We start from the raw sequence: 21,014 nt of genomic DNA on the forward strand, positions 1-21,014 counted from the left end.
AACCTCTCAGTTCAGTGCCTTCATGAGAGGAAGGAGAAAGGCAAATAAACAAGTCCCCTGGGGCCACCACTCTGTCACCGGACTTAAAGCCTGCATTGTTATTACACAAATTGCTACCACTTACACCAACGGGAAATAGTGGATTAATAGTGCAGGGGGAGGGGGAGAAGGTTGGGATATGGTTACCTCGTTATGGTATTACTCACACCAAGTCCCATTCACCCCCCACCCCACCTGTGCTCGCTGATCTACATTGGCTCCCGGTCCGGCAACGCCTCGATTTTAAAATTTTCATCCTCATGTTCAAATCCCTCCGTGGCCCTCGCCCTCCCTCCCTATCTCTGTAACCTCCTCCAGCCCTACAACCCCCTCCCAGATCTCTGCCTTCCTCCAACTCTGGCCTCTTGTGCATCCCTCACTGCCTTCGCCCCACCACTGGCAGCCGTTCCTTCAGCCGCCTGGGCCCTAAGCTCTGGAATTCCCTCCCTAAACCTCTCCACCTCTCTCTCTCTCTCTCTCTCTCTCTCTGTCTCTCTCTCTCTCTCTCTCTCCTCCTTTTTAAGACTCCTTAAAACCTACCTCTTTGACCAAGCGTTTGGTCATCTGTCCTAATATCTCCTCCTCAGGCTTGGTGTCTGATTATGCTGCCGTGAAGCGCCTTGGGACGTTTTCCTACGTCAAAGGTGCGGTATAAATGCAAGCAGTTGTTGTTGGACTAGCAGCTCAGAGGTGGTGAGTTCAAATCCCACCACAGCAAGTAGTGAAATTGAATTCAATAAATCTGGTAACTTGTGGGCTGGCACCAAGGGGGAGAAAAATGAACCGTGCAAAGCTGCTTGTTGTAAGAGCTCGACTGGTTGATTGATGTCGTTCAGGGGAAGGGAATCAGCTGGGCCTACACGTACGTGACTCAAATCCCACACTTAGATTGTTTACTCTCAAGCCCTCTGAAGTGGCCTTATCAAGCCGCTCGCTTCAAAGAAAGAAAGCAGTTGCATTTCTTCCACGACCTCGGCACGACCCAAAGCGTTTCACAGACACTGAAGTACCTTTTTGAAGCATAGTCACTGTTTGTAATGTCGGAAACTTGGTAGTAAGCGGGGCAGCAAGGTCCCACAAACAGCAATGTGTTAATGACCAGATCATCTGTTTTTCAGTGATGGTTGATGGATAAACATTGGCCCCAGGACACTGGGGAGAACTCCCCCCCCCTTCTTCCATTAGTGGCCGTGGGATCTTTTACGTCCCATCTGAGAGGGCAGATGGGCGCCTCGGTTTGACATCTCCGAAAGACGGCCCCTCCGACAGTGCGTCGCTCCCTCAGTACCGGCACCGGGGGGGGGGAGTGTCGGGGCCTGGATTAGGGGGCTCGAGTCTCTGGAGTGGGGGGGCTCGAACCCACAACCTTCTGACCCAGAGGGGAGAGTGAGACCCACTGAGCCAGGGCTGACACCCAGAGGCCCACCGCATCCTCTTTGGGGGGGGGGGGTGCGGGGTGGTGGGATGGGAGAAGAGACGGGCAACAAACGCGGCCTCGGCCGGCGTCCCGAGAGTGCATTTAAAACCAGAAGAAAAGTGTCACGCTGGCTTTTTTTTTTTGCCTCGAACCCGCAGATCCGCAAAGCGGTGAAAAGGCTCAGCACCTCGTCCTGCGAGGAGGTGCAGGAGAAGGAGGAGGACCAGTGTCAGACTCCGAAGAAGAAGGCCAAGGTGACACGAACCCCGACCCCAGCCGAGGTCAAAGAGGAGAAGGTCAGCGAGGGGGAGGGGTTGGCCTCCGCGCCCTTGGACACGCTGATCGCGTGAGTAAACGCGGGAGAGCCGGCCGGCCGGGTTCACCGTGATGCTGAGAGCTTGTTCCTGTCAACGCAGCGAAGAGAGCGAGTCTGTGGGGTCGAAGGTTAAGGGTTGGATCATCAATGTCAAGGATCTAACGTTTAAGTTTATGACGAATTGTAATTGGGGATTAGATTTTTTTTTGTCTAAATTGTTAGCCGTGGGTATTGATGACAGTGTCAGAGGAGTTGGGGGGAGGGGTTATTGAGCTACTGAGCTTGATTAGCCATTAACTGCTGAGGTGCTTTGGTGACCTCGTCATTTCAACTATTATGTTGTGCTGATCTCTCTCTGCTCTGTGTACGTGTCTGTGCTTCCCCCTCCCTCACTCTAGCTGTGTATGTTTTCTGCTCTGTCTCTCGGGGGGTGTGTGTGCGTGTGTGTCCCTCTCTCTCGTTCTTTCTCGCTCGCTCTCTCTCTCTCCGCCCTCGGTTTTTATCTCTGTCCGTCTCTTGTCTTCTCTCTCTGTTTTGTTCTCAAGCCCCTCCCCCCCCCCCCCCCCCTTCTCTCCCCGAGTCTCGGTCAGAAACTGTTCACAGCTGGTTCCCCTTCAATGACGCCAGTAGCGTTCACTGTTTAAACAAAAATAGTCAAAAGCTTTCATCCCACTCGAAAAACAACGGGAGCTTTGACTTGGAGCTTTTCCGCCTGGTGACCTTGTTTTTAACGCTCTGTACAGATACATTAGGCGCTCTGATTGCTTGCAGCGGTCTTTCTGAACACATTGATTTTTTTTTCCCCAAATCTGATGCTGGCGTTCAGATCCCAACATAAATAGTGCGACCGGCTTCGAAAACAACCGATCTTTTCTTTCCCCAATTGCCCTTCAAGGAGGGCCCGCTCATCTTGCCCCCCTGCCTCCCCTCCATAGTTTTCTCCATTACAGTGCTGAATCACCCACCCCTCCCGTCGCCGGCAGCCAGCAATATGCCTCCTAACCGGCTGCCAGGAAGCAGGCAAGAGCAACCTGCCTCCTAGACCACCTCCGACCTGCATCCAACCTACCCTGGCCTCTGGGAACAGAGATCCTAAAGCCGCCTTCCGCCCCACCACCCCCCCTGCCCCAACTCTTTGTTCCTGCACCAAAGTGGCTGCACAGCAACCCTGTTGCCTGTACCAAGATGGCGCCCCGTCCGTCCACCCGTAAGCTCGGCATGCTGCTCCTCCTGGGTACTAAAGCAATCCCTTCCACCTCACCAAAGCTCTTGACCCAAGATCTATCTGACCGACGATGTCAGAAAGGCTGACGGTCAGCTCGGTGAGTTTATCCAGCGCCCGGCCGATCCACAGAGACCGGGAGAGGCTCAGGCTTCACACCCCGGGCCAATCTCTGCCAAGCTACCTGACGTCGGCTAGGGGCGCGGCGGCACGGCTGAATTGACCCCGGATTAGGGAGGAGCAAAAGTGACCTGATGTTCCGGCTCCCCTCGGTGGTCCAGCAGACGCCAGCGGTCAGTGGGCATGCACGCATGTCGGGTGAAAAGAGTTATTGAATCCTTTTTTTCATTTTGAACACCTCAATAACACACAGACACACGTAGAGACACAGGGCGGGCGGAGATGGGGAGAGAGAGAGAGACACGCATGGACGGGGGAGGGGGGCGCGCGCGGACGGGGGAGGGAGAGGCGCGCAGACGGGGGAGGGAGAGGCGCGCGGATGGGGGAGGGGGAGGAGCGCGCGCGGACGGGGAGGAGGAGCGGAGGGGAGGATGGGGGAGGGACGAGCGCGCGGACGGGGGGGTCGCGTGCATGGACGGGGGAGGGAGAGAGAGAGGCGCGCAGATACAGACTGCCTATAGGGGAAGCTGAAACTTCATCACAATACAATAGCCCAAACTTGTGATTCAGTCTCAATGTGTGAGACACAGAAAAGGAAATGAGTTGTCACTCCCTCCAGACCGAGCTTTAACGCAGCACACTCTGTGTCGCACCTCCGTAGTCATAACTGAGCCATTCGGAAGCAAGTCATTTTGTTTTTGCCTTTTTCTGACCTTATAACCCTGACCTCTTCCTTTCCACCCCTTCCAGGCTAACCATTCACTTGCCACTGCTAATCTACAGAGTTCCCTCAGCAACTGCAATTAGCCTCTGAGTGACCTGTGAAGGCGCCTGTCTCATCGAGCACTTCCCCGCAGGGAGTGTCCGTGAACGCAGGAGATTCATGGGGTCGATTAAACTGGAGGTCAGACCCCCATCTGGAGATACTGCGTTCAGTCTGGGCACCGCACCTCAGGAAGGATATATTGGCCTTGGAGGGGGTGCAGCGCAGATTCACCAGAATGAGACTGGGGCTAAAAGGGTTAAATTACGAGGACAGGTCGCAGAGACTAGGCTTGTATTCCCTCGAGTGTAGAAGATTAAGGGGTGATCTAATCGAGGGGTTTAAGATGATTAAAGGATTTGATAGGGTCGAGAGAGAAAAATTACTTCCTCTGGTGGGGGGAGTCCAGAACAAGGGGGGCAGAACCTTAAAATCAGAGCTTGGCCGTTCAGGGGTGAAATAGGAAGCATTTCTTCGCACAAAGGGGAGTGGGGCAGAGGGATTCACGGGAGCAAGGAAGAGGAGCTGAGTCCATTCTTCAGCAGTGGGCTGAGCTCAGTCGTGATATGGAACCTCTTGCCTCTTTTTAAATTATTTCTCTTTTGCACATTCTCCTAATGGACGAGTTACATAGAATTCATAGTATTTACAGCACAGGAACAGGCCATTCAGCCCATCTGGTCCGTGCCGGTGTTTATGCGCCACATGAGTCTCCTCCCACCCTACTTCATCTCACCCTATCACCATATCCTTCTATTCCTTTCTCCCTCATGTGTTTATCCAGCTTCCCCTTAAATCCATTGATTCTATTCACCTCAACCACTCCATGTGGGAGCGAGTTCCACATTCTCACCACTCTCTGGGTAAAGAGGTTTCTCCTGAATTCCCTATTGGATTTACTAGCGACTGTCTTATATTGACGACCTCTAGTTTTGGACTCCCCACAAGTGGAAACGTTTTCTCTACGTCCACCCCGATCAAACCCTTTCATAATCTTAAAAACCTCTATCAGGCCACCCCACAGCCTTCTCTTTTGTAGAGAAAAGAAGAATCCAACAAGAGAGAGTCTAACCACCTCCCCGTGACATTCAACGGCATTACCATCACCGAATCCCCCACCATCAACATCATGGGGGTCACCATTGACCAGAAACTTAACTGGACTCGCCACATAAATACTGTGGCTACAAGAGCAGGTCAGAGGCTGGGTATTCTGCGGTGAGTGACTCACCTCCTGACTCCCCAAAGCCTTTCCACCATCTACAAGGCACAAGTCAGGAGTGTGATGGAATACTCTCCACTTGCCTGGATGAGTGCAGCTCCAACAACACTCAAGGAGCTCGACATCATCCAGGACCAAGCAGCCCGCTTGATTGGCACCCCATCCACCACCCTAAACATTCACTCCCTTCTCCACTGGCTGCAGTGTGTACCATCCACAGGATGCACTGCAGCAACTCGCCAAGGCTTCTTCGACAACACCTCCAAAACCCGCGAACTCCACCACTTAGAAGGACAAGAGCAGCAGGCACATGGGAACAACACCACCTGCACGTTCCCCTCCAAGTCACGCGCCATCCCAACTTGGAAATATATCTCTGTTCCTTCAACGTCGCTGGGTCAAAATCCTGGAACTCCCTCCCTAACAGCACTGTGGGAGAACCTTCGCCACACAGACTGCAGTGGTTCAAGAAGGTGGCTCACCACCACCTTCTCGAGGGCAGTTTGAGATGGGTAATAAATGCCGGCCTTGCCAGCGAAGCCCACATCCCACGAATGAATAATAAAAAAAGAGCAGAGCTCCAGCCTGTTCACTCGTTCCAGGCTATTTTAGATCTTGTCTTGTGTAATGAGACAGGGTTAATTAGTAATCTAATAGTAAGGGATCCTCTGGGGAAGAGTGATCATAATATGGTAGAATTTCACATTGAGTTCTTAAGTCTGAAACTTGAGTCTTAAAGTTAAACAAAGCCAATTATTAGGTATGAGGGGCGAGTTGGCTAAGGTTGATTGAGAAATTAGATTAAAAGATATGATGGTAGATAAGCAGTGGCAAACATTTAAAGAAATATTTCATAATTCTCAACAAATATACATTCCATTGAGAAATAAAAACTTTATGTGAAAAGTGATCCATCCATGCCTAACTAAAGAAGTTAAGGATGGTATTAGATTAAAAGAAGAGGCCTATAATGTTGCCAAGAAGAGTAATAAGCCTGAGGATTGGGAGAGTTTTGGAAACCAGCAAAGGATGACCAAAAAATTGATAGAGGGAGAAAATAGAATATGAGAATAAACTAGTAAGAAATATAAAAACAGATTGTAAGAGCTTCTACAAGTGTGTAAAAAGGAAGAGAGTAGCGAAAGTAAATATAACCCCGCTATTCAAGAAAGGAGGGAGAGAGAAAACAGGGAACTACAGGCCAGTTAGCCTGACATCAATAGTCGGGAAAATGCTGGAATCCATTATTAAGGAAGTGGTAATGGCACTTTTTAACCTATTTAGTTTTTTGAGGACGTAACTAGCAGGGTAGATAAAGGGGAACTAGTGGATGTCATATATTTTGGATTTTCAAAAGGCATTCGATAAGGTGCCACACGAAAGGTTGTTACATAAGATATGGGGTTGAGGGTAATATATTAGCATGGATAGAGGATTGGTTAGCGGACAGAGAAGTGGGGATAAACAGGTCATTATCAGGTTGGCAGGCTGTAACTAGTGGGGTGCCGCAAGGATCGGCTGCTTGGGCCTCAGCTATTTACAATCTATATTAATGACTTGGATGAAGGGACCGAGTGTAATGTATCCAAGTTTGCTGACGATACAAAGCTAGGTGGGAAAGTAAGCTGTGAGGAGGACACAGAGTCTGCAAAGGGATATAGACAGGTTAAGTGAGTGGGCAAGAAGGTGGCAGATGGAGTATAATGTGGGGAAATGTGAGGTTATTCACTTTGTTAGCAAGAATAAAAAAACAGAATATTTTTTAAATGGTGAGAAACTATTAAATGTTGGTGTTCAGAGAGATTTGGGTGTCCTTGTACACAAAACACAGAAAGTTAACATGCAGGTACAGCAAGCAATTAGGAAGGTAAATGGTATGTTGGCCTTTATTGCAAGGAGGTTGGAGTACAAGAGTAAGGAAGTCTTGCTGCAATTGTACAGGGTTTTGGTGAGACCTCACCTGGAGCACTGTGTACAGTTTTGGTCTCATTATCTAAGGAAGGATATACTTGCCTTAGAGGGGGTGCAACGAAGGTTCTCTAGATTGATTCTTGGGATGAGAGGGTTGTCTTACGAGGAAAGATTGAGTAGAATGGGCCTATACTCTCTGGAGTTTAGAAGAATGAGAGGTGATCTCATTGAATCATACAAAATTCTGAGGGAGCCTTGACAGGGTAGATGCTGAGAGGTTGTTTCCGCTGGCTGGAGAGTCTAGAACTAGGGGGCATAGTCTCAGGATAAGGGGTCGGCCATTTAGGACTGAGATGGGGAGGAATTTCTTCACTGAGGAATCTTGGAATTCTCTACCCCAGAGGGCTGTGGATGCTCAGTCGTTGAGTATATTCAAGGCTGAGATCAATAGATTTTTGGACTCTCGGGGAATCAAGGGATATGGGGATCGGGTGGGAAAGTGGAGTTGAGGTCAAAGATCAGCCATGATCTGATTGAATGGTGGAGCGGGCTCGAGGGGCTGAACGGCCTACTCCTGCTCCTATTTCTTATGTTCTGATAGTAATAACCTCTCAGTTCTGGTATCATCCTTGCGATTTTGTTTTTTTGCGCCTTCTCCGGTGCCTCGAGATCCTTTGTAACTGCAGTTACTGCACGGGACTGTGGCCCAGTAATGTTCTGCTTGGGGGTGGAGGAGGAGGAGTGACATTGGGAGGGAGGAGGGAACCTGTCACTGCGGCCGTTGCTACCTGCAGCTCACGCCGTGCTGTCCCGTGTGTCCCGCAGGTGCTGTGAAGGCTGCCAGCAGTGGGTGCCGGGGGTGCTGTTCGGGGCTCGCAAGAGGAGGTTGAAGTTCTACTGTGCTGAGTGCAGAGGCAAGTATTGCAAACCCACCGCCCCTTCCCCCTTGTAAGACGGGCTTCGTCACGCTCCATTTATCGCCCTTCAGTTCCTCCTCCACCCTGCTTGGTCACATCTGGCCTCCCCCACGCCTCCTCCCAGGCAGCCCGCACCGGCCCCTTCCCCTCCCGGGTGGGCAATGTGCGAGGAGTCCTCTTTCTCCACACGCACACACCCCTACCCCAAGTAATATCATGATGTGGAGATGCCGGTGATGGACTGGGGTGGACAAATGTAAGGAATCTTACAACACCAGATTATAGTCCAACAATTTTATTTTAAATAAAAATTGTAAGATTCCTTACATTTGTCCAAGTAATATCAGGGGAACAGTCTCCACCCTTCCCCCAACTGCTCTGCCTTCAGTTTTGCTCCACGTAACTGACCACTTGTAATATTTCTTTTGCCACCTTAGTCTCCCCTCCCTCTTGATCCTCTCCTCTCCCTCATCCCTCCCCCTCCACCTCCCCCTCCCCCTTGTTCCCTTCCCTCCCATTGATCTCACTAAGGGTGATTGGGGTGGGCAGATGCTTCACCACGGAGGTCCAAGCGGTTACCTGGGGGCCTCATTTTCCCCCTCCTCCCCCCTCACTAAACACTCAAATCTGCATCAGACCGAGGCCTGGAGATGGACGGGGTGAGGGGGCCGGGGGGAGAAACGGATGTTTTGAAACAAATAGTCGTTTTCATTAACCCCACCTCGGCTATACGGAGCAGGGTTCATCCCCAGCCTGTGCCGAGTGATGGTGCTGCAATTGGCCCCCACACCCCTGGGTTGTGGACAGCAAAAGCTCCAGGGGGATCCTGCACCTGATCCCTGTGCAGCAGTGGCCAAACCCCCCCCCGCCTCACCGTCACCGCTCGAACCCGCTTATGTGGGGACGTTGGGATCGAGCTGAGCTGTGATTCCCTGTCCCTCGAAAAGACGGAAAGAAACTTGCATTTCTGCAGCGCCCCTCACCACCTCGGGACGTCCCAAAGCGCTTTAGACACTCAAGTACTTTTTTGAAGTATGGTCATTGTTGTAATGTGGGAAACGCGGCCGCCAACTTGCACACAGCAAGATCCCACAAATAGTAATGTGATAAATGACCAGATCATTTTTTTAGTGATGTTGGTTGAGGGATAAATATTGGCCCCAGGACACCAGGGAGAACTCCCTCCCCCCGCTCTTCTTCCAGTAGTAGCCATGGGATTTTTTAACCTCCACCCGAGAGGGCAGACGGGGGCCTCGGTTTAACGTCTCATCCCGAAAGACGGCCCCTCCGACAGTGCGGCGCTCCCTCAGTACTGGCACCGGGGGGGGGGAATGTCGGGGTCTGGATTACGGGGCTCGAGCCTCTGGAGTGGCGACTCGAAGCCACGACCTTCTGACTCAGATGGGGAGAGTGAGACCCACTGAGCCAGGGCTGGGCCATCACGGTCGACTAGCTTCCTGCGTGAAGTTTGGCCACTTGGTCAAGGTGGGGGGGGGGGGGGGGCACCAGGACCCTGTACGTCGAGGAGTTAACAGCGGATGATTAGCAATTAAAAAAAAACAAGAGTGGGGCCTTTTACCGCGGGAATCGTGGCGATGGCCTGAGTCCTGCTGAGGCCTGGCACGGCTGGGAGCCTTTGATCTCGTGTCTTGACATCTCCGGGGAGCCGGAGGACCAGCTGCCTGGTGCCTGTGTAATTGGATTCGTGAGCTCTCGAGTCAGAAGGTGTGTTTGGCATTAGAACTGAATCAATAATCTGGGGCCTTGCAGTGCTGACGTGCTCTGTGTTTGTGTCTTTTTTATTGTATTTCTCTTCCTCTTCTCCCTCACCCCTAGCAAATCGTCGGGAGCTCGGGAGGAAGCTGAACTATTACAAGGTAAGAATGCGGTCAGTGCTGTTTTGGTGTGTGTTCACCTCAGGCTCTTAAAGGGGGAAGGGTCTGCTGTCTGGACACTTTTACGGAACGTGTGTCTTCCCCCCCGCCCCCACAGCAGTGTACTTACTCGTGGCTGACCTGGATCTGGAGGGGCTGTGGGATCGCCTCAGTGCAGCGGATCCAGGAAAAGCAGGCGGGGAAGGACGCCCGCCTGATTTCCCACGGACAGGCTCCTTTAAGGGCGGGCGCTCCTCCCTGCCCTAATTTCCCGCCGTGCTCGGGCGACCCGATAGCCCCCGTGGGGGAACAGGAAGACTCCACCTTGAAGTGTCAGTCGGCTATTCGAACGCAGGGGGCATCGCGGCCGAGCCCGATCTTCTCCTCGCTGGATAGCGGTGGGAGCGGGAGACTTGAAGCCAATGTACGATGGCTGGGCTGAGATAGAGAACTCTCGGCGTCCCTTGCTGCGCTGTCTCGCTGCTAACGTGAGCCAGAGCCCACCCTCCACCCTTGCAGGGGTCGGAGAGAGTTACTGGCAGTCGAACGGTCTAGCGAGACCCACCATGGGACGTGACGTGAACCGGAGAGCGTTATGCCGGGAGGAAGTGGAGGTGGGAGAATATGAAACCAGCCCCTCTCGCGTGGTGCGGAGACGGAAGGGATTGGCCACCCGCCACTCTCCTTCCATCAACTAAGGGGGGGGTCAGACGCAGCCTCGAGTATTCACAGGACGGAATCTTAACTTCGCTCTTATTGCTGTTCTTTGTTTTTGTCCCCCCCCCCCCCCACCTCAGCGTTTCGGCTGCGGAGAGTGTGTCGGATGCACGGTCGTCGAGGACTGTGGGGTGTGCCGGGGCTGCGTGGTCAGAAACTCCGAGCCAAAGAAGAACTGGAAATGTGTCAAGAGGCGATGTCAGAAGCTGGTAAGAAAAACGCTTTGGTGCCGAGCCATGAAATCGTGACGCGATCGCTCGATCTGAACTCTGCCTCCTACCCCTCTCCCCAAAACACCCTTACTCCCCTCAACGTCCACATGAACTTCTCCAAACCCCTTACCTCCCTCGCCTTTGGCGTTGTCCCTCGAACCCGAGCTTCTCCCTCTTCCCCCCGCCCCCCCGAACTCCTTACTCCCTCACCTCATGAACCCTTTCCTCCTTTCCCCCCGAACCGCTTAACCCCCTCACCTTCCACATGAACTCCTCCAAGCCTTCGGCATCATCCTTCGAACCCCTTAAACCCCTCACTTCATGACTCCCCCGAGCCCCTTCTCCCCATCCCACCGCCCGCGCCCCTTCTCCCCATCCCACCGCCAGCGCCCCTTCTCCCCATCCCCCCCCCCCCGAACCCCCATCATTGCGATGAGGTCTCTAATGCCAACTGGGCGCGCTCGGATCTCTTGCTCACTGTCCACTCCCCCGATTCTTGCGGTCTTCCCGTGGGGTGGGGGCGAGAGGGCAAACCACCCCTAACTCTTTCCCAGGCTCGCTCCTGAACTCCGACCTCCCTCGCCCTCCACTGTCTCTCAATCCACTCCTTGGTTAGCTACTTCAGTCTCGCGCAGTGCCCTAAGGAGCTTGGTGGGTGCGGTGGTGGGGGGCGGTGCAGGGGCAGGGGGGGAGAGAAAGGGGAACTGAGAGAAATGCCAGACTTGCCGCCCATGCCCACGTCCCGAGAATGAATCATATCTTTTAAAGCAGACTTACGTGGGCAGGGTGGCTGTGTTGTAGCCCGGCCAGATCCTGCCCGCTCTTCACTTCCACTCCCATCGACCTTCCAACAAGATTCGCTGGGCAGGATGCAGGAGCACCAGTCGATTTTGTCCCCCTCCATCCCATTGCCCCAGCTGGTTCAGGAAACCCCCCGTAGCACCCTAACCATTAACTCGACAGGGGCCAGATATTGAAGCCAGCCCCACCCCTGTCTGTCAGCTGTGCCTCCGTGGGTCTTGCTATCCCCTCTGGGCCAGAAGGTCGTGGGTTCAAGCCCCTATAATCCAGACCCGACACTCCCCCGGCGCCAGTACTGAGGGAGCGCTGCGCTGTCGGAGGGGCCGTCTTTCAGATGAGACATTAAACCGAGGCCCCGGTCAAGATGTAAAAGATCCTACAGCCACCATTGGAAGAAGAGCTGGGTGGGGGTTGGGGATAGTTCTCCCTGGCGTCCTGGGGCCAATATTTATCCCTTAACCAACATCACTAATAAACAGATGGTCTGGTCATTTATCACATTGCTGTTTGTGGGATCTTGCTGTGCGCAAATTGGCTGCCGCGTTTCCTACATTACAACAGTGACTGCACTTCAAAAATAAAAGTACTCCATTGGCTGTGACGTGCTTTGGGACGTCCTGAGGTGGTGAAAGGGGCCGTAGAAACACAAGTTCGTGCTTTTCACACGGTTCGGTTCATAAAACCAATTCTCCGTGGGTTTCCACGGTTTGCTGAATGATTGATTGTTCGTTTCCTGCTGTCCTCTCTGCAGAAGGAGATAAAGGCAGAGGCACTGTGCAGGAACACGGCAGGGAAAGCAAAGGTAAGCGTGTGTTGCCTTCGAAGAGCTGTGTGTTTGGCTGTGGGGGAGGGGAGAGCAGGGGACCAGAGGCCCTTCTCCTTAGTAGTTACTCCCCCCTCCCAGCTGGCAAACCCGCCCAAACCCTGCGTGATGTGCGTTCGAGGGATGCAGGTGGGACCCCCCCCCCCCACCCCGCCTTTGGTGTGACTGCTCTATTCAGACGTACCCAGCCCCAAAACCCAGTTGGGGTGACACTCTCCGGTGTTTACAGTTTTCCCCGTGCAATGCGTTGTGCTTTTGAATCCAACCAGCTGGGAGCCCCCACCCCGCCCGTACGTTTCCGCATTTTCTCGTATATTTCCCTCGTGGTCTCAGCCGTGCCTCAGTGGGCCTCACTCTCCCCTCGGAGTCAGAAGGCCGTGGGTTCGAGCCCCGTAATCCAGGCCCGACACTCCCCCGGTGCTGGTGCTGAGGGAGCGCCGCACTATCGGAGGGGCCGTCTTTCGGATGAGACGTTAAACCCAGGCCCCCGATCGGTACTGAGGGAGCGCTGCACTGTCAGAGGTGCCGTCTTTCGGATGAGACTTTAAGCCGAGGCCCCCGTCTGCCCTCTCGGGTGGACGTAAAAGATCCCACGGTCACTAATGGAAGAAGAGCGGGGTGGGGGAGATCCCCCCGGTGTCCAGGGGCCAATATTTATCCCTCAACCAGCACCACTAAATAAACAGATGATCTGATCATTTATCACATCGCTGTTTGTGGGATCTTACTGTGCGCAAATTGGCTGCCGCGTTTCCTACATTACAACAGTGACTGCACTTCAAAAATAAAATTACTCCATTGGCTGTGATGTGCTTTGGGACGTCCTGAGGTGGTGAAAGGGGCCGTAGAAACACAAGTTTGTACTTTTCACACGGTTCGGTTCATAAAACCAATTCTCCGTGGGTTTCCATGGTTTGCTGAATGATTGATTGTTCGTTTCCTGCTGTCCTCTCTGCAGAAGGAGATAAAGGCAGAGGCACTGTGCAGGAACACGGCAGGGAAAGCAAAGGTAAGCGTGTGTTGCCTTCGAAGAGCTGTGTGTTTGGCTGTGGGGGAGGGGAGAGCAGGGGACCAGAGGCCCTTCTCCTTAGTAGTTACTCCCCCCTCCCAGCTGGCAAACCCGCCCAAACCCCGCGTGACGTGTACGGTCGGTGCCAGTACTGAGGGAACGCTGCATTGTCGGAGGTGCCGTCTTTCGGAAGAGACGTTAAACCAAGTCTGCCCCCTCAGGTGGATGTCAAGATCCCACGGCCACTATTGGAAGATCAATTTCCCTACATTACAACCATGACCTCACTTCAAAAGTACTTCATTGGCTGCGAAGCACTTTAGGACGTCCTGAGGTTGTGAAAGGCCCTGTAGAAATACAGTTCTCTTCTGTGCGGTCTCTCTCTCTCTCTACTCTCTCTCTCTCTCTCTCTCTCTCTGTGCCAAAGACTGCTCCAGTAACCGAGTCCTGGCTTTCCACAGACTAGAGCCTTACTTTTAATATTTCTTAATACCTAGTAATGTAGTGAGCCCAGGGGTCAACCAGAAACCTTTGCATTCTATTTAGTTCACTGGATATGTCACAACCCTTCCCGTGATCTCTTGAGTTCGATGACTAGTAGTTGTGATTTAGGTTATAAAACAGGTTGATTAAACGTAGTAGATAAGCAGTAACAATAGACAATATTGCAGAAGTTTACCCAGCTTTATCTACATCTCCTTCATAAAAAAAAATAACAAGGTGCGATACTTGGCTGATTTTCTCAGTAATGCTAGTTGTAGGAACATTCAGCCCCTTGCGCCTGTTCCACCATTCAATTAGATCATGGCTGATCTGTATCTTAACTCCATTTACCCGCCTTGGTTCCGTAACCCTTAGTACCCTTACCCAATAAAAGTCTATCAACCTCAGTCTTGAAAGCTCCAATTGACCCCCAGCCCCAACAGCTTTTTGTGGGGAGAGAGTTCCAGATTTCCACACCCCTTTGTGTGAGGAAGTGCTTCCTGACATCACCCCTGAACAGCATAGCTCTAATTTTAAGGTTAAGCCCCCTTGTTCTGGACTCCCCCCACCAGAGGAAATAGTTTCTCTCTATCTACCCCATCAAATCCCTTTCTCCTGAGCCCCTCTCTGCCCCCGCTGCCCTGCACTGCGAGGCTGGCATGACACGAGGGTGACACACCGCCCTCTGACATCTCACGTGCTACCTCCCCACCTGTTTGCAACTTCCAGTGGCTCAGTCAGTCTCACTCTCGCCTCTGAGTCAGGAGGTTGTGGGTTCAAGTCCCATTCTGGAAACTCGAGCCCCGTAATCCAGGCCTGACACTCCCCCCGGTGTCGGTACTGAGGGAGCGCTGCACTGTCAGAGGTGCCGTCTTTCGGATGAGACTTTAAGCCGAGCCCCCGTCTGCCCTCTCAGGTGGACGTAAAAGATCCCACGACCACCACTGGAAGAAGAGGAGGCGGGTGGGGAGTTCTCCCCGGTGTCCTGAGGCCAATATTTATCCCTCAACCAACATCACTTTTAAAAAAAAACAGATGATCTGGTCATTATCACATTGCAGTTTGTGGAATCTTACTGTGAGTGAATTGGCTGCCCCGTTTCCCACATTACAACAGTGACCACACTTCAAAAGTACTCCATTGGCTGTGAAGCGCTTTGGGAGACCCTGAGGTGGTGAAAGGAGCTGCAGAAACACGAGTCGATTCCTTCTTTCTACCATGGGGACAGTGGTACCTCCCCACTTGCATGCTACCTTCTCTTTTATCGTAGCAAGTCGCACGTTAAAGATGATCTCAGGCTGCAAAAGTTAAGTTTTTAATTTTTCTTTCCGTGTAGAAAAAGGCGAAGACGCAGTTTCCAGGGATGAAGAAAGCAATGGTGAGCAGAGGGGAGCAGGCGGGTGTCAAACCTCTATACCACGGTGCTAGACAAGTGTGGTGTCCAGTGCAAACATAGGAACAGGAGTAGGCCATTCAGCCCCTCGTGCCTGCTCCGCCATTTGATAAGATCATGGCTGATCTGTGATCTAACTCCATATACCTGCCTTTGGTCCATATCCCTTAATACCTTTGGTTGCCAAAAAGCTATCTATCTCAGATTTAAATTTAACAATTGAGCTAGTATCAATTGCCGTTTGCGGAAGAGAGTTCCAAACTTCTACCACCCTTTGTGTGTAGAAATGTTTTCTAATCTTGCTCCTGAAAGGTCTGGCTTTAATTTTTAGACTGTGTCCCCTACTCCTAGAATCCCCAACCAGCGGAAATAGTTTCTCTCTATCCACCCTATCCATTCCCCTTAATATCTTATAAACTTCGATCAGATCACCCCTTAACCTTCGACACTCCAGAGAATACAACCCCAATTTGTGTGATCTCTCCTCGTAACTTAACCCTTGAAGTCCGGGTATCATTCTAGTAAACCTACGCTGCACTCCCTCCAAGGCCAATATGTCCTTCCGAAGGTGCGGTGCCCAGAACTGCTCACAGCAAAGCTTCAATACCTAATGCCAGCCTTGCCGCAATTCGGTCTTCACTCTCCCCTTCAGGATTGTTCTCCTTAAGTGTCAGCCGTGGCTCAGTGGGTCTCACTCTTGCCTGAGTCAGCAGGTCATGGGTTCGAGCCCCCACTCCAGAGACTCGAGCCCCATAATCCAGGCCCGACACTCCCCGGGTGCTGCACTGTCGGAGGTGCTGTCTTTCGGGTGAGACGTTAAGCCTGCCTGCTTGGGTGGGATGTTTAAGATTCCACGGCCACTATTGGAAGAGGAGTGGGGTGGGGTGGGGGCGGGGAGAGTCTTCCCCGGTGCCCTGGGGCCAATATTCATCCCTCAACCAATCAGAAATGATCGTTCATCTCACTGTGCTGTTTGACGTTGGGATCTTGCCATGCGCAAATTCGCTGCCGTGTTACGTAACAGCAGCTGCACTTCAGGAATCGTTTGTTGGCTGTGAGACGGCACCAGATAAACTTTGAACTCTTCTTTTCTGTAAGAAAACACCATTCAGGCCCCAGTAAAGCCCCGTTAAGGGCGGCTCCTGGGCGTAGTTCATCGGCAAACCGACGAGCTTCACCGCGGCGTGCTGAGGCTCATTCTGGCGGACGCTGCTTCCCCCGAGTGGCTATGCACCTCCTCCCGCGCCCCCCCCGCCCCCCGCCGACGCTATTGACATCGAACAGAAGCTTCCTAGAGGTAGAGTCGTACAGCACAGAAGGAGGCCATTCAGCCCATCGTGCCTGTGCAGGCTCTTTGAAAGAGCTATCCAATTAGTCCCACTCCCCCTGCTCTTTCCCCGTAGCCCTGTACATTTTCCCCTTCAAATATTTATCCGATTCCCTTTTGAAAGTTTTTATTGAATCTGCTTCCACCGCCCTTTCAGGCAGTGAATTCCAGATCAGAACAACTCACTGCGTTAAAAAAAAAATTCTCCTCATCTCCTCCTCTGGCTCTTTTATCTTAAATCTGTGTCCTCTGGTTACCGACCCTCCTGCCACTGGAAACAGTTTCTCCTTCTTTACTCTATCAAAACCATTCGTCGTCTAAGGAGAACAATCCCAGCTTCTCCAATCTCTTTGCACAACTGAAGTTCCTCATCCCTTATCAGAAAGAGAAAACGGGAGGGTGAATGGTGGAGGAAGAGCTGTCAGAGCAATCTGGCTGCATGGTATGAGGCAGGAAGGGACACGGGATCATGGTGGGGAGGAGTACGTTTGAACTGGTGAAGGACCCTTTTGTCTTGATCCACGTGAATTGAGACGATCGAGCAAGCTGAGTCCATTTCTATTGGGTCAAGTCCGCAACACAACCCATAATTAGTATTATATTGCTGGTCTCCCTTGGAGAGTCCATGGGAAATGTCGGCTTTGTGCTGCACTGAGTTCGAGGGTAAGATGCATTGTTGGGACAAAGTAAATGGGACATTGTAGAGGGAGCTTTACTCTGTATCTAACCCATGCTGTACCTGCCCTGGGAGTGTTTGATGGGACATTGTAGAGGGAGCTTTACTCTGTATCTAACCCATGCTGTACCTGCCCTGGGAGTGTTTGATGGGACATTGTAGAGGGAGCTTTACTCTGTATCTAACCCTGTACCTGCCCTGGGAGTGTTTGATGGGACAGTGTAGAGGGAGCTTTACTCTGTATCTAACCCTGTACCTGCCCTGGGAGTGTTTGATGGGACAGTGTAGAGGGAACTTTACTCTGTATCTAACCCTGTACCTGCCCTGGGAGTGTTTGATGGGACAGTGTAGAGGGAGCTTTACTCTGTATCTAACCCTGTACCTGCCCTGGGAGTGTTTGATGGGACAGTGTGGAGGGAGCTTTACTCTGTATCTAACCCTGTACCTGCCCTGGGAGTGTTTGATGGGACAGTGTAGAGGGAGCTTTACTCTGTATCTAACCCTGTACCTGCCCTGGGAGTGTTTGATGGGATAGTGTAGAGGGAGCTTTACTCTGTATCTAACCCTGTACCTGCCCTGGGAGTGTTTGATGGGATAGTGTGGGGGGAACTTTACTCTGTATCTAACCCTGTACCTGCCCTGGGAGTGTTTGATGGGATAGTGTAGAGGGAGCTTTACTCTGTATCTAACCCTGTACCTGCCCTGGGAGTGTTTGATGGGATAGTGTGGGGGGAACTTTACTCTGTATCTAACCGTGAGTGCATGAGGCACTCCCTGCGATGTAAAGTCCCTTCCCCATCTCGATACATGTGGGTCTTAGAAGTCGAAGGGGCCATGTTTGGCCTGACTACTTTATCCAGTCAATCGGTTTGGACATTGTTGTTATAAAGTCAGATAGCCCGGTGGTGAAGGATAGAATACTGGAGCCTGGTCTTCAGTTGCTTCCAAGCCTTTATTCACAGAGATCCACATTATACCCACCCAACGATAAATGGATGCAAGAGAGTCCCCAATTGATACCCGCCACCTGAATAAAATTAACACTAATTGATATAAATCACAGATACAATTAGCAATTGCGACATATTGGCCGGAGAAGCTGAATTCTGTTCTCTCTCCCTTTAATTCCCCAGAAGAAGATGAAGGCTGAGAGTCAAGTTGTGGAGAAGAAGCTTCCGGTGAGGAAAGCCGTTCACGGCGAATTTCAAACGTCGTCTCATCTTGGTCCTTCTCGCGGACCCGGCCTGAGGTTCATCCTCTTGCTGCCTGGGCTGCCGACCAGCTCTCTTCCTGCTGCCCTGCGGCTCGCTGGCAGTGGGCCCAGGGCAGCAACCCAAAGCCTTGGCCTTGGCACCTCAGCTTCGCCGCCCCCTCCCACCCCACACTCTGGTTGGGGCCGGTGGTCCATGCAGATCAGGGAGGTCCCCCCGGTTCAACGCATAAGTCAAGCTAGATGCCTTCAGCCTGGAGTCGGCAGTAGGTCCTCTGCGAGTGGACACTGCACCCAACCTCGGCCAGGTTTTTGGGAGGGGGATGTCAGCCAAGGTTCCTATCCATCGACTCCCCCCCCCCCCCCCCCCCTCCGGAAAGCGGACGTGTGGATATTGGGCAACGGATGGGAGCTGGCCTCAGATGTGATGCCTTTCACGGTTGAATTGCCTGTCACTCCCAGTTTAAGGAGCCTCGGGGTGGGGTGGGGGGCGGGACATACCTGGTGCGGGGGAGGGCGTATCTCGGCGAGGGAGCCCATGGAACCACTCCCCAATTGGGAGTCTACAAAATCCCAATTCCTAATGGGGGAGCTCATAATACCATACCCTGGTGACGGGGCCTGTGCAGCCGTTACCCCAACGAGGACCCGGAGGTTGTTTATCTCATTGTCGTTTGTGGGATCTTGCTGCCTGCAAAATGGTTGCCACGTATCCCTACATAACAACACTGACTGCCATTCATTCTTTGGCAGTGAGACATTGATGTAAGCCGTGATCAGGTGCTGTATCGATGCAGGGCTGTAGGTGCCTGCGGTACAGGTCTGCGTGTGTGCGTGTATCTGAATGTTTCTTCTAAAAGTTTCTTTTTGTGTTCAACTTCCAGAAGAAAATAAAAACAGAGCTGACCATTAAGACAGAAGAAGTTGAAGAGGAGATGGCTGTGGTAAATATGTCATGACATTCCTCATAATCTACCCTGTACCCCCAGAACAGGCAGTGTACCCCAGTCAGTGTAGACCCTGTACCCCCGGAACAGGCCGTGTACCCCAGTCAGTGTAGACCCTGTACCCCCAGAACAGGCCACGTACCCCAGTCAGTGTAGACCCTGTACCCCCAGAACAGGCTGTGTACCCCAGTCAGTGTAGACCCTGTACCCCCAGAACAGGCCGTGTACCCCAGTCAGTGTAGACCCTGTACCCCCAGAACAGGCCGTGTACCCCAGTCAGTGTAGACCCTGTACCCCCAGAACAGGCCACGTACCCCAGTCAGTGTAGACCCTGTACCCCCGGAACAGGTCATGTACCCCAGTCAGTGTAGACACTGTACCCCCAGAACAGGCCACGTACCCCAGTCAGTGTAGACCCTGTACCCCCAGAACAGGCCGTGTACCCCAGTCAGTGTAGACCCTGTACCCCCGGAACAGGTCATGTACCCCAGTCAGTGTAGACCCTGTACCCCCAGAACAGGCCACGTACCCCAGTCAGTGTAGACCCTGTACCCCCAGAACAGGCCACGTACCCCAGTCAGTGTAGACCCTGTACCCCCAGAACAGGCCGTGTACCCCAGTCAGTGTAGACCCTGTACCCCCAGAACAGGCCACGTACCCCAGTCAGTGTAGACCCTGTACCCCCAGAACAGGCCACGTACCCCAGTCAGTGTAGACCCTGTACCCCCAGAACAGGCTGTGTACCCCAGTCAGTGTAGACCCTGTACCCCCAGAACAGGCCGTGTACCCCAGTCAGTGTAGACCCTGTACCCCCAGAACAGGCCACGTACCCCAGTCAGTGTAGACCCTGTACCCCCAGAACAGGCTGTGTACCCCAGTCAGTGTAGACCCTGTACCCCCAGAACAGGCTGTGTACCCCAGTCAGTGTAGACCCTGTACCCCCAGAACAGGCCGTGTACCCCAGTCAGTGTAGACCCTGTACCCCCAGAACAGGCCGTGTACCCCAGTCAGTGTAGACCCTGTACCCCCGGAACAGGCCACGTACCCCAGTCAGTGTAGACCCTGTACCCCCGGAACAGGTCATGTACCCCAGTCAGTGTAGACACTGTACCCCCAGAACAGGCCGTGTACCCCAGTCAGTGTAGACCCTGTACCCCCAGAACAGGCCACGTACCCCAGTCAGTGTAGACCCTGTACCCCCAGAACAGGCAGTGTACCCCAGTCAGTGTAGACCCTGTACCCCCAGAACAGGCCGTGTACCCCAGTCAGTGTAGACACTGTACCCCCAGAACAGGCTGTGTACCCCAGTCAGTGTGGACCCTGTACCCCCGGAACAGGTCATGTACCCCAGTCAGTGTAGAACCTGTACCCCCAGAACAGGCCACGTACCCCAGTCAGTGTAGACCCAGTATCCCCAGAACAGGCTGTGTACCCCAGTCAGTGTAGACCCTGTACCCCCAGAACAGGCTGTCGACCCTGTACCCCCAGAACAGGCTGTGTACCCCAGTCAGTGTAGACCCTGTACCCCCAGAACAGGCTGTCGACCCTGTACCCCCAGAACAGGCTGTGTACCCCAGTCAGTGTAGACCCTGTACCCCCAGAACAAGATATGCAC

At 52.8% G+C, this 21,014-nt stretch overlaps 1 protein-coding gene across 1 annotated transcript in view; it reads left to right on the forward strand.

The window, feature by feature from the left end:
- The first annotated feature begins 817 nt into the window (after positions 1-817).
- mbd1a (methyl-CpG binding domain protein 1a) overlaps positions 818-21,014 on the forward strand; it is a 57,754-nt gene continuing 37,557 nt past the window's right edge. The window contains exons 1-10 of the mRNA XM_067977786.1: positions 818-841; positions 1,615-1,802; positions 7,836-7,924; positions 9,764-9,804; positions 10,599-10,727; positions 12,283-12,333; positions 13,313-13,363; positions 15,183-15,224; positions 18,376-18,420; positions 19,337-19,396. Of these exons, the coding sequence (XP_067833887.1) occupies positions 818-841; positions 1,615-1,802; positions 7,836-7,924; positions 9,764-9,804; positions 10,599-10,727; positions 12,283-12,333; positions 13,313-13,363; positions 15,183-15,224; positions 18,376-18,420; positions 19,337-19,396 (720 nt within the window). The remainder of the gene's footprint in view (positions 842-1,614; positions 1,803-7,835; positions 7,925-9,763; positions 9,805-10,598; positions 10,728-12,282; positions 12,334-13,312; positions 13,364-15,182; positions 15,225-18,375; positions 18,421-19,336; positions 19,397-21,014) is intronic.

The sequence above is a fragment of the Heptranchias perlo genome, unplaced genomic scaffold (assembly GCF_035084215.1).
Source record: "Heptranchias perlo isolate sHepPer1 unplaced genomic scaffold, sHepPer1.hap1 HAP1_SCAFFOLD_178, whole genome shotgun sequence".
In the NCBI taxonomy this organism is placed as follows: domain Eukaryota; kingdom Metazoa; phylum Chordata; class Chondrichthyes; order Hexanchiformes; family Hexanchidae; genus Heptranchias; species Heptranchias perlo.